The 22043-nt window shown below is 40.6% G+C and overlaps 2 protein-coding genes across 3 annotated transcripts; one reads left to right on the top strand and one right to left on the bottom strand.

Moving 5' to 3' along the window:
- The first annotated feature begins 1162 nt into the window (after positions 1–1162).
- On the top strand, positions 1163–3719 carry tnni1c (troponin I, skeletal, slow c). Of its 2 annotated transcripts, none has more exons than XM_079265936.1 (8): positions 1163–1230; positions 1410–1452; positions 1726–1767; positions 2493–2534; positions 2681–2812; positions 2932–3021; positions 3116–3298; positions 3399–3719. In XM_079265936.1, exons 5-8 carry the CDS (start codon positions 2786–2788, stop codon positions 3483–3485), a joined length of 387 nt encoding a protein of 128 aa, XP_079122062.1. In that variant the 5' UTR covers positions 1163–1230; positions 1410–1452; positions 1726–1767; positions 2493–2534; positions 2681–2785; the 3' UTR covers positions 3486–3719. The 2 variants fall into 2 exon arrangements, with proteins under 2 accessions (XP_079122062.1, XP_079122063.1); XM_079265937.1 differs by having other exon boundaries at positions 1206–1283.
- Positions 3720–3864: 145 nt separating this feature from the next.
- b4galnt3b (beta-1,4-N-acetyl-galactosaminyl transferase 3b) lies at positions 3865–20553 on the bottom strand. The gene is made up of 19 exons (XM_079277866.1): positions 20162–20553; positions 17700–17746; positions 17506–17580; positions 14926–15021; positions 14473–14563; positions 14269–14369; positions 14110–14177; positions 12608–12686; positions 12381–12447; positions 12031–12165; positions 11760–11869; positions 11025–11125; positions 10024–10548; positions 9177–9436; positions 8783–8936; positions 8615–8687; positions 8348–8501; positions 7359–7485; positions 3865–6626 (listed from the first exon to the last, which is right to left on the bottom strand). The coding sequence occupies exons 1-19, from the start codon at positions 20340–20342 to the stop codon at positions 6533–6535; spliced, it is 2538 nt and encodes an 845-aa protein (XP_079133992.1). The 5' UTR covers positions 20343–20553; the 3' UTR covers positions 3865–6532.
- Between the last annotated feature and the right edge of the window lie 1490 nt (positions 20554–22043).

Here is a 22043-nt window from a genome sequence, read left to right as displayed (position 1 = left end):
TCAGGGTATATATGTGTTGCATGCTGTCTTGTGCGGACTGAACTGAACCTGCCTCTATTTAAAACACAACATGCTTTTGTTCATGTCGGCCCACAAACCATATCATCACTCCCACAGAAATGAAGCATGCCAGAAGAAGGGGACACCATCCAGGTCAACAATTTCCAACCTTTAAAGGATGGTAACCGATATGTGCCATAAAACAAATAAAGAAAAGATACAATGAATATGGAACCAATGGGTTCTTTCTGCATTACAAACTATTTATAATCATGCCACAAAGCACACACATGCTATGACCACGTGAATGTATTCTGTATCAATGCAAACCCAAGAGAGAGAAAAGAGAAAAGGGTACAAAATGTGTCCATCTTTGAAAGTGATGACATGCAAGGCTTTCATAACATGCTTTCCTGGTATAGTCTCACATAAAATTGTAACCATCCTGGCGTTAAAAATAAGAGAGATATTGGTTTTGGGTCTAGCACTTTCACCTCACATCAAAGTAATGTCCTTGGTTTGAATCTCAGCTGTTTGTTCCCACAGTCCAAAGACATACATAAATCAGGGGGAATGGGGCATAGCAAGCCTTCCCTTCGTGCATGCTGGGACCCCAATCTGTCTGTGACCCTGAAAAACAATACACAGGCGTGACGAATGAGTGAATGCTACTGGTTGAACCTTTGATGTTGTTGTGGAACTTATTGCACTGGTCATACTACACAGTGCACCACATTGTGAGGATGATCGACATAGCACCAAAAGGTTATTGGATATGGCGACGTGACTTCTTCTGTGGAGCAACACAAACATACAGGAAAATAATGTATGTTCTTCTGGCCTTTCCCATAAAATATGCCTTCACAAATATGTTACATGTGTTGTACAATGTTAATTATATTAGACTAATAAGTAGCCTATTTTTTGTTATTGCTCTCAGATGACACACTCCAGGATCTGCTGATCAGGAGGCAAATACTTTAGTTTCAGCCTCATCATCCTTTCCAACAGAGGTGATAATCATGTCAGTCAGTATGTAGTTGAGTTCACAAACGGAGATTTCTCGTTAATCCCGATGACTGACCAATCATTTGTGACAGAGAGGTGGGTGGTGTCACAAATACAGATATTAGAGAAGTTATAAAAAGAGAAGATGTCTCACTACGTCCTTACTTCAAAGTACCACAGATGTTGTCATGACTGGATAACCAGATACACAAAGAGGGAGAGGTGTGTGGAGTGATGCATCTTCTTAGAGAGGATCTTTAGTGCACAACTCCGACGTATGCACCAACTGCTGTCAAAAAACATTCTGATTTCATACACTTCACTTTGATGCACGTTCTGATACTGAGGGTGTCGAGTTCTGTTTTTCACTGGACTGTTTTTGTTGTTGTTGTCTTTTTCAGATCTACCAGCCTCCTCATTTTTTTGACAATGATGAATGAGTAAGTTCTGTCATCACACAGTTTAAAAAGTTTATTTTTCAAGAGTGTTTATTGGCCTATGATGGAGCAGGTTTGTCGCAGAATAATAACATTGTCTCTTGTTTTCTTGTGTGTCTCTGCTTTCTCTGGCCCAACCAATTCCACATGGCTATCACAGTGATGTAAGTTACAGACTGCATGTCTTACTATTCTTTCTAACCTCAATAATGGGGGAAACTAGTTACAATTTGATATTTAATATGGTTTAAATTCCTTGTCTTTATTCCTTTCTTCTCAGCACTCACCAGCCCCCTTGGCCCCAAAGAAATGTGTTGCAAAGGTAGAAATATACTCATTTGAACTGACAATATGTTCATGAATAATAGTTCCACTGTGCGAACTTGTTTGAATGACTGAATCTTTTCACTCAGCTTAACAGCTTCCCTGGAAGAAAACAATATTACAAAGCAAATGGGTTATATAGCGATGGGATAGGATATATAGTTTAAAAACAAAAGTTGAATTATATATTATCATGTTAACTATAATGATATGTACTGTATCATACTGACACAGACTCATGCAATTCCCCTCGTTATAAAGATCAGTATTACAAAGAAACAATGACACTAACAATGAAACGTTAACCTTCTCTTGTATGATTGTATTGGTGAATGGAGCATTGACTGAACAACTCTCTTGCACATTCAGCTTTAATTGTTGATGTGTTGCTTTCATTTTGATCTTACCCGGCTTGGAGATATGATTAAATAGTGGCAGAATACAATTAGACAGAAAAGGATAACTATATTCAATGTTAAATACTGGGCATTATAAGAAGCTGCTGTCTAGTATGCCATGATACATAGTAAGTCAAAGTCACATTGTCAATCTCATAAAGGTTTGAGTAGCTATATCAAAAAGAGGTACCAGTAATTGTACCAAACTAACCCATTTGAACTATCGCAGGTAAGGAATTTACAATGTATCTGACAAAACTTATATCTACATTGCATCATAGCTAAATTATCTAGTGTAACATGTCATCTTTATTATTATTTTCAGCCTAAATCCAAGATTTCAGCCTCCCGCAGGCTATCACTGAAGGTAAATTACACATGTGTTGACTTAACAACAATCTATGAATACGAGACACCATTTTTGTCATGTAACAACCAAAAGGAAAGTTAGAAGCACTGGTTAAACACCAAGATGTCACATACTTCTCTCCATGTTGACTTTGACTCATCCAGATCCTCTTGCTGACTCGTGCAACAGAAGATCTGGCGGCAGAGAAGACTGCAAGAGAGGAAGAGAAGGTCCGCTACCTGGGAGAGAAGCTTCCACCGCTGCAGCTCATGGGTTTAGACACGGATGACCTGCAGGTGAGAGGGGTTATGACCCTGAGATTAACTGTACAACATTGATTATGTACAAACAATAATCATGTGTCTCGTTTGTGTACTTAAATACAGTCTGGTTATTTGTTTGCTGTTGATTTTAGAAAATCTGTAAGGAGATTATTGAAAAGATTGATAAGGTGGATGAGGAGCGGTACGACTGTGAGGCCAAAGTCTTCAAGAACCACAGAGAAGTATGTCATCCACCATCACTGAAATAGAAGTGCATCAAGAGAAAGAGTTCTTTCTTATCAAATCGTCACCAGCTGAGCTTTTCACCATCTCTAGATCAACAATTTGAATCTGAAGATTATGGACCTCGGAGGGAAGTTCAAGAAGCCAGCTCTGAGGAAGGTGAGAGTGTCAGCAGATGAGATGCTGAAAGCTCTGTTTGGATCCAAAACCAAGGGCTCCATGGACTTAAGGGGAAACCTCAAGTCTGTAAAGAAAGAGGACATCAAACAAGAGAAGGTACAACTACTCAAACTAACAGAGATTTCCAAAATCTTAAGAGAGAAAAAAAAATGAACTGCAAAAAACGTAATGGTCTGACTGTTTGTTTTGACACCAGGAGCTGACCATGGAGGTGGGTGACTGGCGTAAGAACGTGGAGGCCATGTCTGGTATGGAGGGCAGGAAGAAAATGTTTAATGCATGATGTTAGGGATTAAGAACTGACTGGAATTTGTTATAATAAATAAAAGAATACATAAAGTAAAATCATACACCATACTTTCAAGTCACTGTAGTTTTTATTCCATTCTCAGGTAGAACATTTGTAAAATAGGATTGTGAATACACAGCTTATTACTGTCAGACGATGCAGTTATGTAAAAGAACACAATACAGTCGTACAATTTGCCTCTCCTTTCGTTTCACCTACATATATGAACATTGAAGCAAATATGTAAATAACTATAACCTCTGCTCTAAAGCTGCAGCATAGAAAGAACTTCTTCTGGCAGAATATTTAATTTCATTTGTAAATGCAACCGACTTGACATTGTCCTCTGACACGGTTATGAAAAGGGTATTGTAGACGCTTTTCATGTCGCGTCTCCGCTAAGTTATGCCATTGACTTACAGTGACAAAGCACCAGAGACATCTTCTGTCAGAGCTGGGATATACTTAGCCTTTACCCTTGGACTGGAATGAATTCCTCTCCAATAACAAACTGTCACATGTGCCAGTAGCTATCCTTGGGCTGACAGTCAGTAAGATGAAGGTTGAAATGGAGGGGTGACGGGAGCCTCTGAGGAATTTAAGAGTGCACATGAGCATCTGTAAAAATACAATATATGGCTGAGTGGGGGCCACATACTGTTATTCCTACTGTGTAGAGCATTTCCATCACCATTGTAAAAGCTAAAAATGGCCTTAAAGGCACCACAGCTGTGCAGACTTGTGTTTCGCTTAAATTGTCTTGCGAGACAATGAGGTGAGGTAATGTAAGTGTCCAATTCTGCCATTGGCTGTGTGTGTGCTGTTCTGACACTGCTAAATAAAGGGTGGTACTTGTGTGTGCTAAAGATGTGTTACGTGATCAATTCCTAACACATCTTTAGAGGAGCAGAATGTCTCCCTATGTCAAATTATACCTCACCTTTCTTTAACATTTACAAAGTCTGCATAGACCTTCTGCATAGACCTTCAACTCAAAGTGAAGAACACAACAACAACCTATTTTTACTATGATATTGATATGTTCTATGATGTTGCGTTTGTGTGACAGTATTTGGCTGGTGTTATTCGCAACTTGTGTGTGTGTGTGTGTGTAATCAAGGTAAAATGTGGTCCTGGAGATATGTACTGTAGCAGGAACTACCACAGAAATGGGTTCGAGTACTTTGTCGGGTGTTTATATGTCTGTCTGTATGTGGACAGATTTTGTCCACACAATAGTGTCACAACCGTGCAATCACAAAACTTAACAGGTGTGTAGTTGAGATCAAAATGAATAACAAGTTTGAAGATGGGTGTAGTCAGAGCAAGGACACATTGACTAGGTGGGTAGGTAGTGATGGATGGGCGTTTTGTCTCAGTTCTCTATTTGAACAAAATATTTACGATTAAAAAGCACACATAATGTAATGGAAATAAAGACAAGGGATTTATTCCTCCGATTTGTCAAGGCAGTGTAAAGTGTAACAGCAAAAACGGTCCCTGAGAGAAGAGAACCGTACAATAAGGCAGAGGTCAACTGTCAGCACGGAGAGAGGGGTGAGGTATGTCTAAAAACAACAACGTAAGACACCAAGGAGTCGTAAAATACGAAAGCATCAAACATTTTGGCCTAACCAGAAACCACATTTCAAAAGCTGCTTTGGTACACAAAAACATCACACAATTCCTGGTAGTGTTACAAACCAAAACACACCAGCAAAGTATGGCATCTGACCAGAATTGTGTTTCCATTGCCCAAAATACCAAATTAACCTGATTCAAAGGACTACGAAAGGTACAAGTTTGTTAAACCGGAATGTAAACAATCAGAAAAATCATTAGTCTCGTCTTAAAAAAACAATGAAACATGACAAATACACAAATCATCTCGCACTCCCTATACTTCCTACAATATCTGTATTTACTGTGTTGACAGTGAAAATATTTCCCACTGTTAAAATGGGAAAGTAATGTGAGCTGGCTGCACAGACATGACAGTACAAGTAGCTATTGACTAAAATGGCCCTTCATGCTATATTTACACAGACATTTTTAATAGCTCGTCATGTCAAGAAAAACCCTGCTTTTGAACTTTTGTGCACAGGAATGAAGTAGAGGTCATTATACTCTACTTTCAACTATTATCTTTGGCAGAAATTCTCACAATGCATTTCTTTTCCAAGTTTTCTGACATTTGATTACTGATTCATATGCCAAAATTGTCTGTGTCTAAATATGATTGACTGTCCTTCTGACACAACTAAATGATACAATAATAAAAATCACTAAAATATCGACTCATTTTTTCTAGTTTAAGTATTTTCCTGACCCTGTAAAAATATCACTTTGTAGCCCCAGCACCTGGATAACCGTCACAAGAGAAGGCACGTTTCATAATTAATACAACATTTCTGGGAGGACACTCAACAGGTAAACAGAGCTACCCATTTCTGATATGTGTGCGTTTCCAGAAATAATATTTAACTCAAATGAAAATAAAATCCTACAAACATTAATACAATAAATATCAAGTTTACAATAATTTACAACATGACAAATAAGGCTGTTTATCATATACACAATCTGCAGTGTATTTAATTTAGTCACAAACAAAAGTAAACATTTTTTTTCTCCAGTTAAGACTCATGTGCAAAACGTGTGATCTTCATGATATAGGACACTTGTGTGAATGGATCCTTGGAGTATCATTTAATTTGTCTTTGGATCAGGTCAGTTCCTTCAAAATCAGCCAGAAATGCAGATCACCATGGTGTCCGTCAGTGACCAGGTGTCATTTGTAATATCACAATGGCATTCATCGACCAGCACCTGGCAGTAGTCAACAGTATATCCAGTGAAATAAACTCTGTACATATCAGTAGTATCTCCTTACCAACGACCATCACGGTTGCCACTTGTGAATGAAGACGGTAGCCTATTCTGTCGGACAGCAGGTATTACGGTTACGTAGCAGGAATCAGGCTCCGGCCTTAAAGTTCACATGGTGCAGCGAGCAGGTGACAAGGTCCACTGTGGCCGGGTCACACTGGCCTCCACATGCCATGTTTGGAGTGAAAGTGGTGGAAGAAGTTCCTCAAGTAGACCCTTTCCACTTCCAGCCCTCCCTTGAGAATCCTGGAGCAGAGTTTGTTTAGTTACAATTCCTATCATTGTGGTCTCTAGCTTTTTAAGACACAACAGCGATATAAAGTGAAACAACAGGCCAAGTCTCAACCAAAACAGGCTTGTTTTATATTGCTCAGCAGATTCACGGATTAATAATGAACCTAAACGAATTAATTACAAAAGTAAGTATGCTTGTTGTTTCATTTGGAGGGAATAAAATAAATACATTCAACCAAGTAGGAACATAAGTGCAAGTGCAAAATAAAAATGCAGGTGATGTAAATGTCGCCTTGTTTTTTCATGTAGTTTTCATAATGAAACGTTGGTAAAAATACGTCGTAAAAATTGTCAGTCAGCTGAATGTACTGTAACAGAAAAGGTATGTGAATAAATCTTGCGGCATCATACTTCGGAGCCTAAGGTTCCACTTTGGAATACTCTGCTCTCGGGAAGTAAAAATCAACCCGAGTATACTCTCACACTGGTATGCATTATCTGTCTGTCATGTTCAATGCCTTCATTGTCACAGCATATTTATTTTAAACATCTTTACCAGGAACATGCATGAACTTGTTACAATCAGCTTGGTGAATGCAAGTCGAGAGTCCATAGGGAGCAGCAACAGCTTTTAAAATGTTGTGTAAAAAAAGTTGAATGAAAACGAAAATAGCAAATAGAGGAAATAGACTAAAAATGACTATCACTGACAAACAAAGGGAAATTTAGAAAGTGAGGACAGACCTGTCGAGGAGCTCCCAGTCTTCTCCTCCCCAGCGGTCTTTGTAGTCCTTGGTATTCATTCCTCCCACTGCGTCCAAATCTGACTTATAGATCCCCAGCAGGCCAAAACCGTTGACCTCCCACAAACCTGCAACACAGGTGGGCATGTTTTCATTCAACTTTGATGTTGCTTGCATCCACTCAAAAGGTTCCCCTCCATCTCTGGAGTCACACATCTTGCTCGTCTTAAGACTGAAGCCCCACATCGACGAAGACGCCGTGGAAGAGTATGGCTTCCTAAAACAGGTCAGTGGTAACACAAAGATGGCCGGCTCCATGTCGATGTGTCCTCGGGCAAGACACTTTACCCCGTTGCTCCCGTAGCTGTGCCTGCGGTGTATGTTGTATGACTGGTTAGTTCAGAGTCCTGATGGGCAGGAGGCACCTTGCATGGTAGCCCCTGCCATCACTGTATGAATGGTTGAATGACGACATGTAGTGTTAAAGCACTTTGAGTGAAATGGCAGCTAATCTGGTTAAACCAAACCAAAGTGTTAATTTTGCATTGAATGGCTCCTTTCATGTTCGTGTTTTAGACTAAATCCCAGAGCAGTCTTGTCCCCTGTGTCCTCACTGTCTGTCTCCCACTTTGTTGTGCATCTAACAGGGCTCCTACACTCCCTTGGAAATGCATTTAGACATGGATACATATTTACCATCTTCTTAGTCACGTTAAAGACCTCTAAAATGCTGTATTTTGGAGTAAATTAGGACAGTGTTCGAAGCTGTTCTAGGCTTCTACTGCTTTATGAACACTCCATTAAAAAACTTCTGATAATGATGACTCAAGTGGTAGTAAGGCTTTAGAGCAACAAAAATGTGAGAATTATATTTGGCTTAAGGAAGTACTTTCAAATTTGATTTTCAATTCGATTACACTTCCCACCTTCAAAAGGAACCATGGTCACACAGAAATATAATCATGATACATACGGTGTATCTGCGTCTACCTCTGGCTTCTAAACGCGTAACCCCGCAGCCCAGTCTCAGGATTATTGGAGCAAAGGCCATGTAGCCCTTCACACAGTGTTTCCTGATGGTGTCGATGATGAAGGGAGGGAAGTTGATGTGGAGGTCACAAAGAAACACAATGCTCTGGTCATCCTGAGGGATAACGAGGAGGGAAAGATGCAAAAAGGGATGTATTATGACAGTCCATTCGCACATCTATCACTTCATCTTAAAGCTTTATTGCAGGGTGATGTTGCAACACTCACACGTATAAGGTCGACACCTGCTTGCAGACCAGCCGCGCGCTCAAAGTTTCCACTCAGCTTCACATACTGGTACCTGATAAATTCCACAGGCAAAATCACAACACATACATGTGTGAGCTTTATAAAAATCTGAGTCGGCAAATTCAAGCGAAACAAACATACACACACCTGGGGAGTGAGGATTTCTGGAGAGCCTTCCTCACGTCCATGTCCGTGCTGCTGTAATCAGTGACGATGAGACTGAAGTTGGTGTCTCCGGTTTCTCTGAACAATTGCTCCATGTCTGCAATCAGCTGCTGCACCCAGCGAGCCTGGTTTTTCACTGAGAATCGTACAGACAAATCAAGGACAAAACATATATTGGAGGCCTTTTCTTCTACTGGAGATCGAGTAGAAGTAGAACAACTTTAACAGCAGAGTACCTTGTCCTTGATGAATGTTTTTGTGACTTGCAAAGTAAAACAGAAGCCACCGCACAAAAAGGAGCACGGCACAGGACAAAGGAACCAAAGGAGTCGGTGAATGTAATGGCTGTAGTGAGCGGAGTTAAAGGTGGATGTACCAGGTATTATGAAGTGGACGGTGGCGTCGGGATTCCACTGGAAGCCCACCGGGTTGCAAAGCTTCAGCTGAGGTTCCGGTCGTTGGAAATTTAAGTCCTGGCTGCGTTGCATGCTGTGGCGAATCGGAGCATAGATGTAGCACGACAGGCGCAGCAGCTGGCCGTTCACATCTTTCAGCTCCAGCTCCAGAAGGTAGCGGTTGCCCTGGACCGCGTCCACGCGCTTTACAACATTAACAATGCGCACCAATGTGAATTGCCTGCAAGGACAGAGAGAATCAAAAAAACATGGTTGAAATGTGTCAAAACAATTGTGCAAGCCATGAAACATGATTGTACTCGCTATTTCGTTATATTGGAAGTTTATTTGATTCCAAGATGTCACATCATTATTAAAAAAAATACAGCAAAACCATGAAATAAAACAAGCCCAGAGGATCGTTGAACCTAGCTTTTTTTTTTTTAAATGGCTTTTTAACATTCACAACTGACATGCCATCATTCATTTGTCAGTTCATTTAGTGGTTCCCAACCTATGGGTCGGGCTCCACCGTGCAGTCCAATGATAAATCTGAGCGGTTGCAAGATGATCAGAAAACAGGAAAGGAATTAGGAAAAAACAGGTAGTATTGCTGCTATACAAAACTGTTTATTTTTTTTACTGAAATACTGGATAGTTTCTATCTTTATGCCAGTAAAATTATTTTAATGAAACAAATTGACATATATCATGCTGATGCTTTTTACCCATTTCAGATCTCTCATAATGGAAACATATATTAATATCTTATTCTTGTTAATAAGGCTGATTCCTGAAGCACAGTGCATATACAAATACAGTACTTACCCGTGGTGCTTTTCCTTTAGTTGGTCCATGAAAGCTTTGACCACAGGCAGAGCGTCATTAGAGGGGAGAAGCAGGTTGCCTAGGATGGAGCATCCCAGGTTGATCCGATCTGATTGATGTGCCTGAAGGTTCAGGTGGCGGATCTGGAAGGTCTGGTTCCAGTTGATATCAGTGCCAATTCTGTGGATGCTATTTTCTACAACTGGTAGAGGCCGTTTCATCCCTTTTTTCTTATCCCCGAGGCGTTTACGGTTAGATGTGTCCCTCTGATTTAGCATTTTTGCAGAGCGGCCAATGTCTCTCTTGGGTGTGGTAAAACTCGTGTTGGTGGTTGACTGGAGCTCCATTTCCCCTAATAAATTCCTCCCCTGCTTGTCCACTGGGATTTTTTCAAGCAGAGGCAGTTTCTTTGCTTCAAACTGCTCTCTGCCCACTTTATTTACTTTATTCTTTACTTTTCGTCCTGTGTTTCCTATGTCCTGCATATCAGGAAGATCTAGTCTCATGTATGCAGCGAAACGGAACCTGAAGACAAGAGCACAAAACACACAATTATGCCAAGATTTAGAAGAAGTTAAGTAGCCTGATGTTACGTTAAGATCCCAGATTTGTTGTTGGTGTTGTGCTGCCTTCATTTTCTCGTTGTGTTGTTGCTGATGTAGTTGTTGTATAATAAATATGTACTGTCTCGTAATTGTGTTTTTATAATACAGTGTTAATGTTATTCTCCTGCCCAGGCACTAAGAAGCTGTGCACTGTCCCTGTTAAACACATAAATAAAAGAATCAGTTTTCAGTTGAGACTCTCTCAAAAATAAAACAAAACATTTTCATCTGCTGCTGTGAAAAGATTCTCAGTACATTAAAGAGTGCAGCACCCTCTGTTGGTGATACTGTTAACCTACCTCTAATTACACTGTCCGTATGCATTTTAATTTAATATAGTATGTCAAGATAAACGTTACTACATATGGATCTAGAACTCATTCGGTGGTGTATTACCCCATCGTGTACTCCAAGCTTTTGGGGTAGAAGCAGCTGTTCTCTGTCTCAATGTGTGTAAGTCTGGTGTAGTCATTGGGGTAGATGTAGGACATGTGGATCTGGGGAGATGAAATGAAATGACATGCTGTTAAACCTGCGAGAGCTTGCTGATGAATCACGAGATCTGGTATAGTATATAAGGGTTGTCCAACACCCGTCCACAGGGATCAAACGTGTGTGCAGAGTTAAGATAAGAACAGAACACACTGCATCATGTCTTCTTTTGGATGCATACCAGATTTCAGAAGGATATTCAAATAGTTTTCAAACTAAAGAACTCAAGTAGTTCAGTCATTTTGGTGCTATATAAATAATGATTTATATTTGTATTATCATTTATGTTATTTCTTAGCCGGGCATTGACGTCCTTGTTATCACTAGAAGGTTGCTCGGCAAAAAGCAGAGACTTCAGGAACTAGGCACAAAGTGATGGGAGCAGCCGGTCCTCTGAGGACCGTAGGTACGCTGGCATCATTTTGAATCCTCAAATAGGAAACTCTGCTCAGCAAAACAGGAAAAGATAAATAAGAGAGGGCCATGCAAGATGGAAAAAGCTTCCTATAACAATTGCTTCCTCAGTGCTATCCCAACACTGTATGAGGTCTAGAATAATAGAAGATGATGAGAACAATGTGGGCTGGAGCTCCACCAGTAGAAATGTAAGTTAAATAAACAAACTATATAAATACATACAAACTGCAGTCCTTGGTAACGGTAGAGAGCAAAGTTTTTGAGTGTGTAGCTGGGTTTGTAAGAGCAGTTAGGCAGGACATCTTGTAGAAACTTGCTGTTTACCAAAGGCACTGCAGAGAAACAACACACAGATTTGAGATGTGATCACTTTGTGCGTTCAGCTTGAGGAAATATGTTGCAAAACACTTGCAATTGATGGTAGGAAATAGAGGATGAGGTGATTCATCTGCTGCGAGGCGAAGAAATAGAGCAAAAGAGACACGTCTCTCACCTTCGTACAGAGTGTCTCGCGGGTCTTCCCTCAGCATGTCTGCTGCACCGGTCTGCTGTTTTGTGGGGGTGTGCTGGTGACTTGCAGCCGTCTGTGGTATGTGGGCTACGTCACTCACAGACAAGGCAGACTCATCTGTCGGACGAAGCCACAGCGTATCAGAATAAGTCAAGTGCCGTATTTATTGTAAAACAAAACCGCTGACTTGATATGCAGGTTTGAGCATCATTGCAGAACAATAAAGGCAAACAGTTTTGGATTATGAGACACTTTGTGATAGAGCTTCAACCCTGAGCTCACTGGATGATGTATTTTTAAGTAACAGGAATGAAGTGGGTTTTTGTACTTACCAACATAGAGGGAGATGTGACTGGATTCAATAACCTTGAACGTAAAGCCTTGGTCCAGGAGCTGCCACTGTGTGAAAACCAACACAAACAACTGCATGTCTCTTGCACTTTATTTCTCACATTGCACATGAAAATGAGCACAAACCTGACATGAGAGTTGGACCCAATGAAATGAGACTAAGAATGAAGGAGAGGACATCTCATATGACTGCAGTCTAAATACTTACTGCCACCACCACATGGTCGGTCCCTTTCTCGTCTTGCTTGTGGATAACTTCAAAAAAGTACTTCTTCTGAGCGGACAGCCTGTCAGAAAGTGAAGGTTAATATTCAATGAAGTCACATCTGACGCAATCTAAACAGTTTCGACAAAGAAATACAACCATGTTGCTCTAAGTGCAGGATCTGTGGATGTGGCTACTCTTTCATTTTTTCACCATTAAAAAGGTTGTTTGGAGAGTTTTTATTCATCCAAATGTTGTCGTATGCTGTACAGTTTTGCGGCAGTGTATGGTTGATTGCGTGCAGCGCAATGTCTCAGGCAGACATCGATTCAAATTTAGAAAGTGCACAATATGTCGCCATTTCCTCCGGGACAGAGTTCGTGCAAGGCGTACACTATAAAACGCAGATCGGCAGAGATCTTTTCCAGACGTGGTTTGTGTGCGAGTAATTGCAGAATTGCGGCAGTGTATGGTTGATTGCGTGCAGCGCAATGTCTCAGGGAGACATCGATTATTGTTTCAATGTATGTTTTAAATCTCCTTTACTTTTTGCTACTGAATTTTATTTCTTACACGGTTTCTTTAATTGTTTTTAAATCTCCTTTTCTTTTGCCTTATGTTTTGATGCTTTTAATGGTTTTATGTGAAGCACTTTGAATTACCTTGTTGTTGAAATGTGCTATACAAATAAACTGGCCTTGCCTTGCTTTACAGATTATAAATTGAGGCAAATTTGTGCGATTGGGTTATGCAAATGTAACCTTGACTCAACTAAATAAAAAGGAAACAGCATCTACCATGGGCAGATATAAATCTGTGTATCGGTCTCTTTTCTCTGGGGCCTCTTAAGGCTAATGAAGCAGATATTACACATTTGTTTTAATTGGGGTCATTTTTAAAACTTTACTCTTTGTTTTATCTAAATACCAGATCATTGTCAGGTCAACCTGCCCGTTTGGCTCGTCCTGCTCCTGGTTTCCCAGTCTGCCTCGCCGGATTTCCTCCCCCTCATCTCTCGTCTTGTCCTCGGATTCCCTGTTGTGTTCTTGGTTCATTAAAACCCGTTCCACTCTGCTTCTGGTCATGTCTACTTTTGAGTCCTCCACGACACCCCGTGACACTATTCAAACTAACTTTTTAAAGTCTAAATAATCTGCACAAACAAGGCCACTAGGCTACACATAAACATAAGTGTTGATGGTAATTGCGGATATTTACATTTTCTCTTGTTAGTGTCAAGTCAACTGACTCTACAGTCTACTCTAGATTATGTGTAGCCTACAAAATGTCTTGCCCAGTTACGGTAAACCACGCCCACACAGTGACAAAACTTTCCAGCATGTTTGCAATATTTCTGTGAAATAGCTAGAAATATCTATCTAATATTTTCCAGCACAAGTGTGTAAGAGTAATGTTGAGTTTTTACATCAATGGCTATAGTTTGGAGTCCCAGAAGGGCATTTTTTTCATTTTTAACAGTATAATATCGTCTGGTGTAAACTTACCTTATGGGTTTGGAGGTCTGACTGGCATACTTCTCAAACTCGCCCGGGGCTGTCCACTCTGTGCCTGCCTAGAATAAGAAAGCCCACGTGAAAACAAATATTACAGTTTAAGGTATGAAAAAAATACTCTTTGCCAATTGAGAAAACAGTCACACGTACCTTCCCAACCCATGCCAACAACTGCAAGTTAAGTGGATAGTCATCTGTGCTGAGCCACAACTCAGAGTTGTCATCAGAGCTCAGGGCAAACACAAACTCTCCTGAGAAATGAGGAGAAAAAAAAGACAGATTGAGGGAGAGATAGCATGCGTGTACTCGGTGTGCTTTCAGACAAGGAACTAGATCAAAAAGTGCATGTTGTACCATCAGTGTATGGATGTAGATAACCAAATATCCTGAGTCCGTAGTTGGTCCGCTGAGGAGAGATGGCCAGCTTCTGCACTGTAACCCTGGACTGAAAGAGCGAGGAAAGGTAAACTTCGAGAATCAGCCATGATATTTACTCAAAGTGAGACTACATCTTGACTCCAGGGGCATGAGGATCTAGCATGTGGATGTAGAATGCAACTCTGAGTGAAGACAACCGTGTGTGTTGGACTACGCTTGTGTATGTCTTTGCGCGATGAATGCTTGTACTAAATTTCAATGGGAATCCTTCCTATAGTTGCTGAGATACTTCCGTCTGGAACAAAGTGGTAGACCGACTAATATTTCCATCCCTAGAGCCACGGTGCTAGCCTTGCTAAAAGGGTAATTTATGGATGAGACATAATTAATGGCAACTGAGTGAACTCTGAAGATAAGGGTTTGACTCACATGAGGGTACAGAGGGTAGTGCAGGTTCTTGCGGAGGTCAGCTGTAGAACTGCCACACCAGTCTTCAAAGACGTGCAGATTAGCCCGTCCCTTGTACTGCAGGAAGTAAAGAGAGGGTGAAGACGATGCTGGAAACACACTGCTGTTTGTGCTGCAGTGGGACAATTAACCATCTGGCCTCAGTACTTTGCAAACTAAAACAAAGAAATACAGACTTCCTTAAATATCATTTGATTTACAATGACAGTACCTCTGGTTTCAACTGACACCCGATTCTTACTATCAACCCTACTTTTATTTAAAGAGTCGGTTCAGCCAAATTTTAAAACATTCGTGGCATCTAACCATGCACATAGTTTTGGTTTCATTTATTTGCTCAGGTTTTTAAACTACCTGGCTCCATCCTTATTCTATAGAGGTGAATAGAATGTATGTGGTGCTCAAAACATTATGAAATTACATTAAAAAAAAATACAAATTATCTTCACAGAAACCACATTGATCGTTCAATGGGGATTAGTGGGGATTAGGATCAAAACGATCTATGCATATGATAAATTCACTACTATTTGCATAGTTTGCAAGTGAGTATTTACATTTAATTTGTTCTTTAGATAAACTGATCCTTGAAGCAAGGTTTGATGATGGGGGCACTGGAGTGTAACGGACTACTTCTAATTTTTGTGATGATCTGAATTGTCAGGAGCTTTTCTTGTCTGTGTTTTTGTCCTGCTCTGGTTATACTTGCACACTCACTATGCAAGTCTGTTTCGTGAACACCAGGAAGGATAGCTGCTGCCATGCTGTAGCTAATGGGGATCCTAATAAACTAAACCAAATATATTTATACTCTGGTAGAGGGGTGAATCACCAGAAATGTGACAGAGGAGACTGCTGTCAAATTGCTCTTCAATCGAATTCTTTGGGAAACACACAAAGGTAAACGGAGAAGCAGTCGAGTTTCAGCAGAGGCCCAGATGTCCTGTGAACATACAGCTCTGTGACATCTGCCAAAGAGGCCATGTTATCTGATCTCTGTGTGCTGATGATGAAGGCAAGTGCCAAAGCCTCAGTATTACCAGTCCAGTAGTTGATCAAATTTCATTAGTGGTCAAGCGAAACGCTCTGCTGTCATCAGCACAGTCAGTTAAATATTCGCGTGACCCGGGTTTCTGAAGTTATTCTGTAAAATAATGACTCAAAGAGCTTCACAGGCTCAGTGCTGCTTGTAATCATTTAACAAGCCGCCTCCTCTTTGTTGTCATGCCTGTGATCAAAGGCCACTTGACTGAGAGTCTGAGGAACTCTTTTGCTGTCAAGCTCAACCATATTTTAATTCAACCATGGCTCTGCTGCACCTTTTTCTCTTTCCTTTCCCTCCTATTGGCAGTGTGCTTAATCTGTGAAAGTCATGACATTTAATGGACTTCTAAAGTGTTATTGTTGTGTTTATTTGTAGTTACAGCTTTACAGTTGTGAGAAATGGTAGCTTTTCTTTGACTTCTGTGATTGTAAATTGAATATGTTTGGGTTCTGGAGTGTAGTTGGACAAATCAAGAAATTTCAAGACATCATTCGGGACTTTAGAAAACTGTTTCACTACTTTCTGACTTTTTATAGACCCAACAATTGGTCAATTAATTAAGAACATTTTCGGTAGATGAATCAATAATGACAGAACAAATTTTCTGAAAATAAAGTTAAAAAACCAAACATTTATGGATGAAATAAAGAAATTATTTGCATGTTTTTGGCTAATTCAATTAGTTATATCCCCTAAAAAACAAAAGTACTTTATCACATTGTTGCAAAAGTTATGTCAATTTAATATTCCAATGATAGATATTCCACAGATAACTCCTAGTATAAAAAACTAGAGACGATCTTGCAAAAAGAAATGTAAAAAGAAAAAGAAAAATCGGGCCAGGGGCGTAACGTGGGGGGCAATGACCACTTCCTACCCCTCTACACCCGTCTTTGAACTCTGCCTTCATTCTGATTTCAACTACACATCTGTAAAGTTTTGTGACTGCATCTTGCACAGTTCTGATGCTGCCGCAGTGACAAAATCTTTACAGAGACAGACAGAAATAGAAACACCGGGCAAAATGCTGTTTCTGTGGTACTTCCTGCTACAGGTGTGTCCAGGACCACATTTTGCCATGATGTCAAATACACAGAGAACTATACCAGCACCACTGTCGCAACTGGAAATCACTGATTGTTGACAAATTGTATATATTGTCATACCGCCCAACCGTTTTTGGATGTACACTTTGTGAAACTATTATAATGCGAGAATGCAAGATTGCTTAGGCTGGCCTGCAGAGCCAAACACAGTAACAGCTTCCCCCAAAAATGAAACATGAGGTGCAAGCAACTGGCCAAAGCACAGCGCTGCTTAATATAGTGGAAACATGATGACAGAGCAATGAAGGCTACTGAAGCTGATTCTGCTGCAGGAAACACACTGTATACAGAGGTAAATGCACTGAGGTGGGAGGAAATTGGGCAGGTAGTTCAAAAGAGGGGAGACAGAGTGTTGGCATGCAGGCACTGTAGACACAGAAGCACACACACCTCTGGTTTCCAGGTTTGTGGAGTGTAGCTGGACCTCCAAACAGCTGAATCATCTGGTTGATGGTCCCTTCTGGCCTGGAAAACACACATACACACGCATAAGTGTTATCTTGGTTTCCTCCATCCTTTCCTACACAAACTCTTGCGTCACCATATTTTCTATCACCACTTCTTTTTCCATGCATCACCCTTACCGTTTCGTTAAACATGGCTCTCTTCCAGCTGCTGTCAGGATTCATACCTGAGGAAGTGGGTGAAAACATCAGCTGACAGGCAGATATGCATAGACTGTGCAAAGATGGACAACACTGTCACAATGTCTCTTCTGATGATTTGAAAGAAATGTGTGATTTCCCCAGGAGGTGAAACAGGTTGTTTTTTCCTGTATTGGCATCCTACTGACTTTGCATTCAAACAAAATGTGTTCTATTGGCTCGATCTGCTCCTTATGGCTGGTGGCATTTGAAAATCTGTTTATTTACAGGGCGATGGGTTTGTGAGAGGAAGCGCACATGTATGAATGACAAACTCTTGAAAGCCAAATCTCAAACAGTGCTTCTGAAAACATGGCACAGACAACATTCTGCTACAGTGACAGAAAAACGACCACACCTTCAAATAATTTCCAACTACCATCACATCCAATGCTATAAATCGAACTCACTTGATGCTTGGTAACAGGTCCCGTCATTTCAGGTGTTACAAGCTCTCTCATATTGTAATTATACATGCTTTTTAATTGAATTCTTGTGGACTTGTTTTGAGCGAACAATGGAGCCCAATGTCCCAGCAGAGTCCCAACCACTCCCTGTTTACTGAACGTAACTCCAATGAGCTGCTATTATTTAGCACTCATGTGTCGGCAAAAATCTCTGGCAGTCTAGCTGAGCAGATGCAGAAATATGATTCCTTCAAACCTCTTCAGCCATCTTTGAAATTATAGGGTGCATTTTAAAAAGGAGGTCCTCAGTGTTGGCTTTTTTGTGGCGTCAGTGAGTGAATTGGGATTACAGCGCCAGTGGACTCAGAGTCTGTCATTACCGCCAGGGTGGAGATCTCCAAACGCACACTCTTGAGACATGTGGGCCAATTTTGGCAACACACGTAATTCTAGAGTGCCGGTTAAGAAAAGCAAGCGAGGAATATTTTTATCTCCATCTGCACTCATCCAGCTTACCCTCTTCCGTTTCATTTTTGTTACAATATTCCCCACAGCACTGATAATGCATTTGTTTTGTCAGTGCTTTGTTCGGTAAAATTCAAATGGCTGCAGGACTTTACTGGCTTTCAGCCTCTATACAGGTCAACTATTACATCTAAACAACAAAGGGACTGGACGTGTTTCATGGGGCTATTGTATTAATATGGCATTTTGGTCTGTTCTGTCCATTTTGGAGACTGTACTCCAGGTTTAGCACCGCTACTCTCCTGATGCAGCCAATTGGATGTTTCTACTGATACTGTTTTAGAGTTAGAAGGATTTAGAAAAACACTGTTGCACATGTATATTTCAGGTGAGAGGCTTTGTTTAACAGTCAAAATGTAGTTTACATGGTCAAATATATCATGTTATTTACCGGTTATGAGGAAGAAGCATATTGCAGACAGTGTGCCAACATGTTTATCCCAGTAAGTATTAGAGACAAGCTGGTAGAAACTGCTCATTAACTGAACTAAATCTTGTTCTTCTCTGCTAAAGGATTATTTAAAAAATGTGGGAAAAGTGCCTAATAGAAAAATAAATCATCTTCCCTCACAGTCAGTCATTCATTTCTCCATCCGGACATTTATTAACATATAACTTCATACGTTATCTGTTCTTGAGTGCCCGTGTGAATATAGGAAAAACAAGCATTTTAAAGACCCATATCTGCACAAATCTAGTAAGATATAAATGGCCTTTGCTAAGCTAATACAAACAATATGATTATTAGTTTCAGGTGATTATGCGCTGATTAAGCATAGTTATGAATATTATATTTCATTGCTGCCAATTAATCCCCCTAAATGTTACACATTGTTTCTTTAAAGTCAAGGTTTGCAGCTTTGAGGAGGGCGATGGACGAGTGAGAGATGTGTTGACCACAGTTCTTGACCCATAATCGAGTAATAACTCTTCATTTTGAAGTGAATTTGATGTGAGAGAGAGATAGAGCAAGAACTGCAGCCTTGTAATTCAGTTCGAAAAATAAAACTTGTTTTTTCTGTCCATGAAATTAAGTATCAAGCATGAACTTCGATTATTAATGAGTACAATAATACTCTGTTGTATTTTATGCAACTAAGCAACCAATGTACCTACTGTTTACAATATCTGGACATCGTGGAAATGTGTCATTGTCTCCATCACACTGTATTAAAAATGCTGCAGGTATGTGTCAGAATGATTCAGTTGATCCTGTTGATCCTGTTGTCATTCATTACACACTTGCACTTTGTTGTGTGGCAATGAACTGCTGTTTTTTGTAAGATGTTTGCAGCCTAATCTTTCTGCAAGGTTATTTCATGCTTCTTTTCTTTACGTGCACACTTTCCATTATTCCGCTGTTGTATTAGGTTCATTATTAAATCTAAGCGCAGTTTAAATAATGCGCTTAGATTGCATAAACAAAAACTTGAATGGGCAAACACTTGTTGAGCACTTGAGCAAACTTACTGGTATCACTGCTCCATGCTTTTGCAGCAACCATCTCATGGTAGACGGCCACAGCTCCGAGCGTCAGAAGAGCAGCGAACAGGAGGTATTTGCGATTGTGCATCAAAATCTTCGCGGGGAAAAATACCGCCATCCTCTTGGCAATCAGGCGATTAATCGGTCGGGTCCACCGCTTTGTCATCAGGACACAGAACTTGTTGAGCCCGTCCGCTATCCACTCACCGCTGCTCCTCAGTGGGTGCGCACTACCGGTGCCCTGAGTATCCCCAGGGCGCGCGGCCACTGGTGGCTCTCATCCCGCAACAAATTCCACTATGACCTGGATAGACAGTTTAGTCTTTCCCAGTTTGAAAGACTAAACTGGGCACTCGAGGAGATGTAAATCCTCCTGACCTCTGCTCCGGCTAGTCCGACATATCAGTGCACACGGAGCCGTACAAATAGTGGAATGAACTGGGAAATCTCACACCAGTTCAACTCAAAGCCACTCTTATAAGGACATGGAACAGACAGAAGATGCTTGAAAAACATCGGAACTGAACTACTTCTGCCTTCAAAATAAAAGCGTGATGATGACTGAGTGGTGAATAAATGAATCATTGGTGTGTGCACGTACGGATAACTTGACTGGAATTCACTATATATTACCGATAGCACGTTTTGTTTCATTTATAGTTTTGTTAGTGGTGTTTTATACGCACAGTCTATGTGTATACGCAAACATGTTTGTCGCTGGATAGTTTATTTTGAAATATGATACCGGAAACACGTTTATGTTTGCAGCTAGTTTGACACTACTCGATCTGAGATTGAAGGGAGGAGTGATCATGGGCAGCACCCATTACCGTTTACCTTGAGATCCACCTGTTGCACGTAGTAGTCACATTTCCGGTCAAAAACAGCCGTCTGTCAACATTTTTGTTGGTTCATGCCACTTCTCAGAGGACGCTTTAAACACAGCCCTGTTCCATTTATAACGGGTTTAACTAAAAAGTGATGGATAAACGGTTGAAACAATTTGATTAAAGTCCAGCAACTTTAAATTTCATAATTGCATTTTTAAAAAGCTCACCAAGATTTGACAGAATACAGATATGGACGTGCATTACCAACAAGCTTAGGCAGTAAAGTCTGTGGTATGTGACATCAGTCCGTGCAATGGACCTGTCCCCATTCAAATAAACCTAAAATGTCATGTAACAAGGACAACTCTGTGCAAATGTGCAATAGTTATTCAAGCCCTTGTTGAGCCATGTAAATTACTTTTATCCACAATCTACATTTCATCTGTCTCAAAGCTTGCCATTGGTTACATTCTGACGAGACAAATACATCGCAGACTTTGTTCAAAGTGTGTTCCATGTGTTGTTACATCTCTGTCGTTGGCAGACCCCAACCTGACTATTCTCACTGTTTTAATGGAAACTAAAAGTAGATGTCAAATATATTATTTATTACTGGACACAAATATTTCTACATAATAGTTGGACATCGTGGAAATGTGTCATTGTCTCCCATCACACGGCATTAAAAATGCTGCTGATATGTGTCAGAAAGATTCAGCGCTGTGGTAATTTATGAAGCTGCACTTTGTTGTGTGGCAATGAACTGCGTTCCCGCGATGAATCGTAGTATGACCTGGGGTATCCGGTGATCTGCACTGAGCACTCACGATCAACTATAATGTCCTGATGTACCGGTGCCCTGGATATCCCCATCGCGCGCAGCCTCTGCTGGCTGTTAAGTTTCGTTTCACGATAGTCACGTGCTCGCCCACTGACCAATCACAGCACACTCTGCACCTCCCGGCAAAGCTACACAGGCACGTAATGCTGACGTCATTATAGGCCGGCTAGCAGGCTCTGATAGTCAAAGAATACGC

This window comes from Melanostigma gelatinosum (genome assembly GCF_949748355.1).
Source record: "Melanostigma gelatinosum genome assembly, chromosome: 1".
Classification (NCBI taxonomy): Eukaryota; Metazoa; Chordata; class Actinopteri; order Perciformes; family Zoarcidae; genus Melanostigma; species Melanostigma gelatinosum.
This window is presented reverse-complemented; position numbering and strand designations above follow the sequence as displayed.

Excerpts from the sequence above, each read along its gene's own strand:
- tnni1c (XM_079265936.1), top strand. The coding sequence starts at position 2,786 with ATGGGTTTAGACACGGATGACCTGCAG. Across the intron at positions 3,022-3,115 it reads TCTTCAAGAACCACAGAGAA|ATCAACAATTTGAATCTGAA; the intron begins GTATGTCATCCA and ends CACCATCTCTAG. Across the intron at positions 3,299-3,398 it reads AGGACATCAAACAAGAGAAG|GAGCTGACCATGGAGGTGGG; the intron begins GTACAACTACTC and ends TTTTGACACCAG.
- b4galnt3b (XM_079277866.1), bottom strand. The coding sequence starts at position 20,342 with ATGACAAAGCGGTGGACCCGACCGATTAATCGCCTGATTGCCAAGAGG. Across the intron at positions 15,022-17,505 it reads CACAAACCTGGAAACCAGAG|TACAAGGGACGGGCTAATCT; the intron begins GTGTGTGTGCTT and ends TACTTCCTGCAG. Across the intron at positions 9,437-10,023 it reads CTAAAGGAAAAGCACCACGG|GCAATTCACATTGGTGCGCA; the intron begins GTAAGTACTGTA and ends CTGTCCTTGCAG.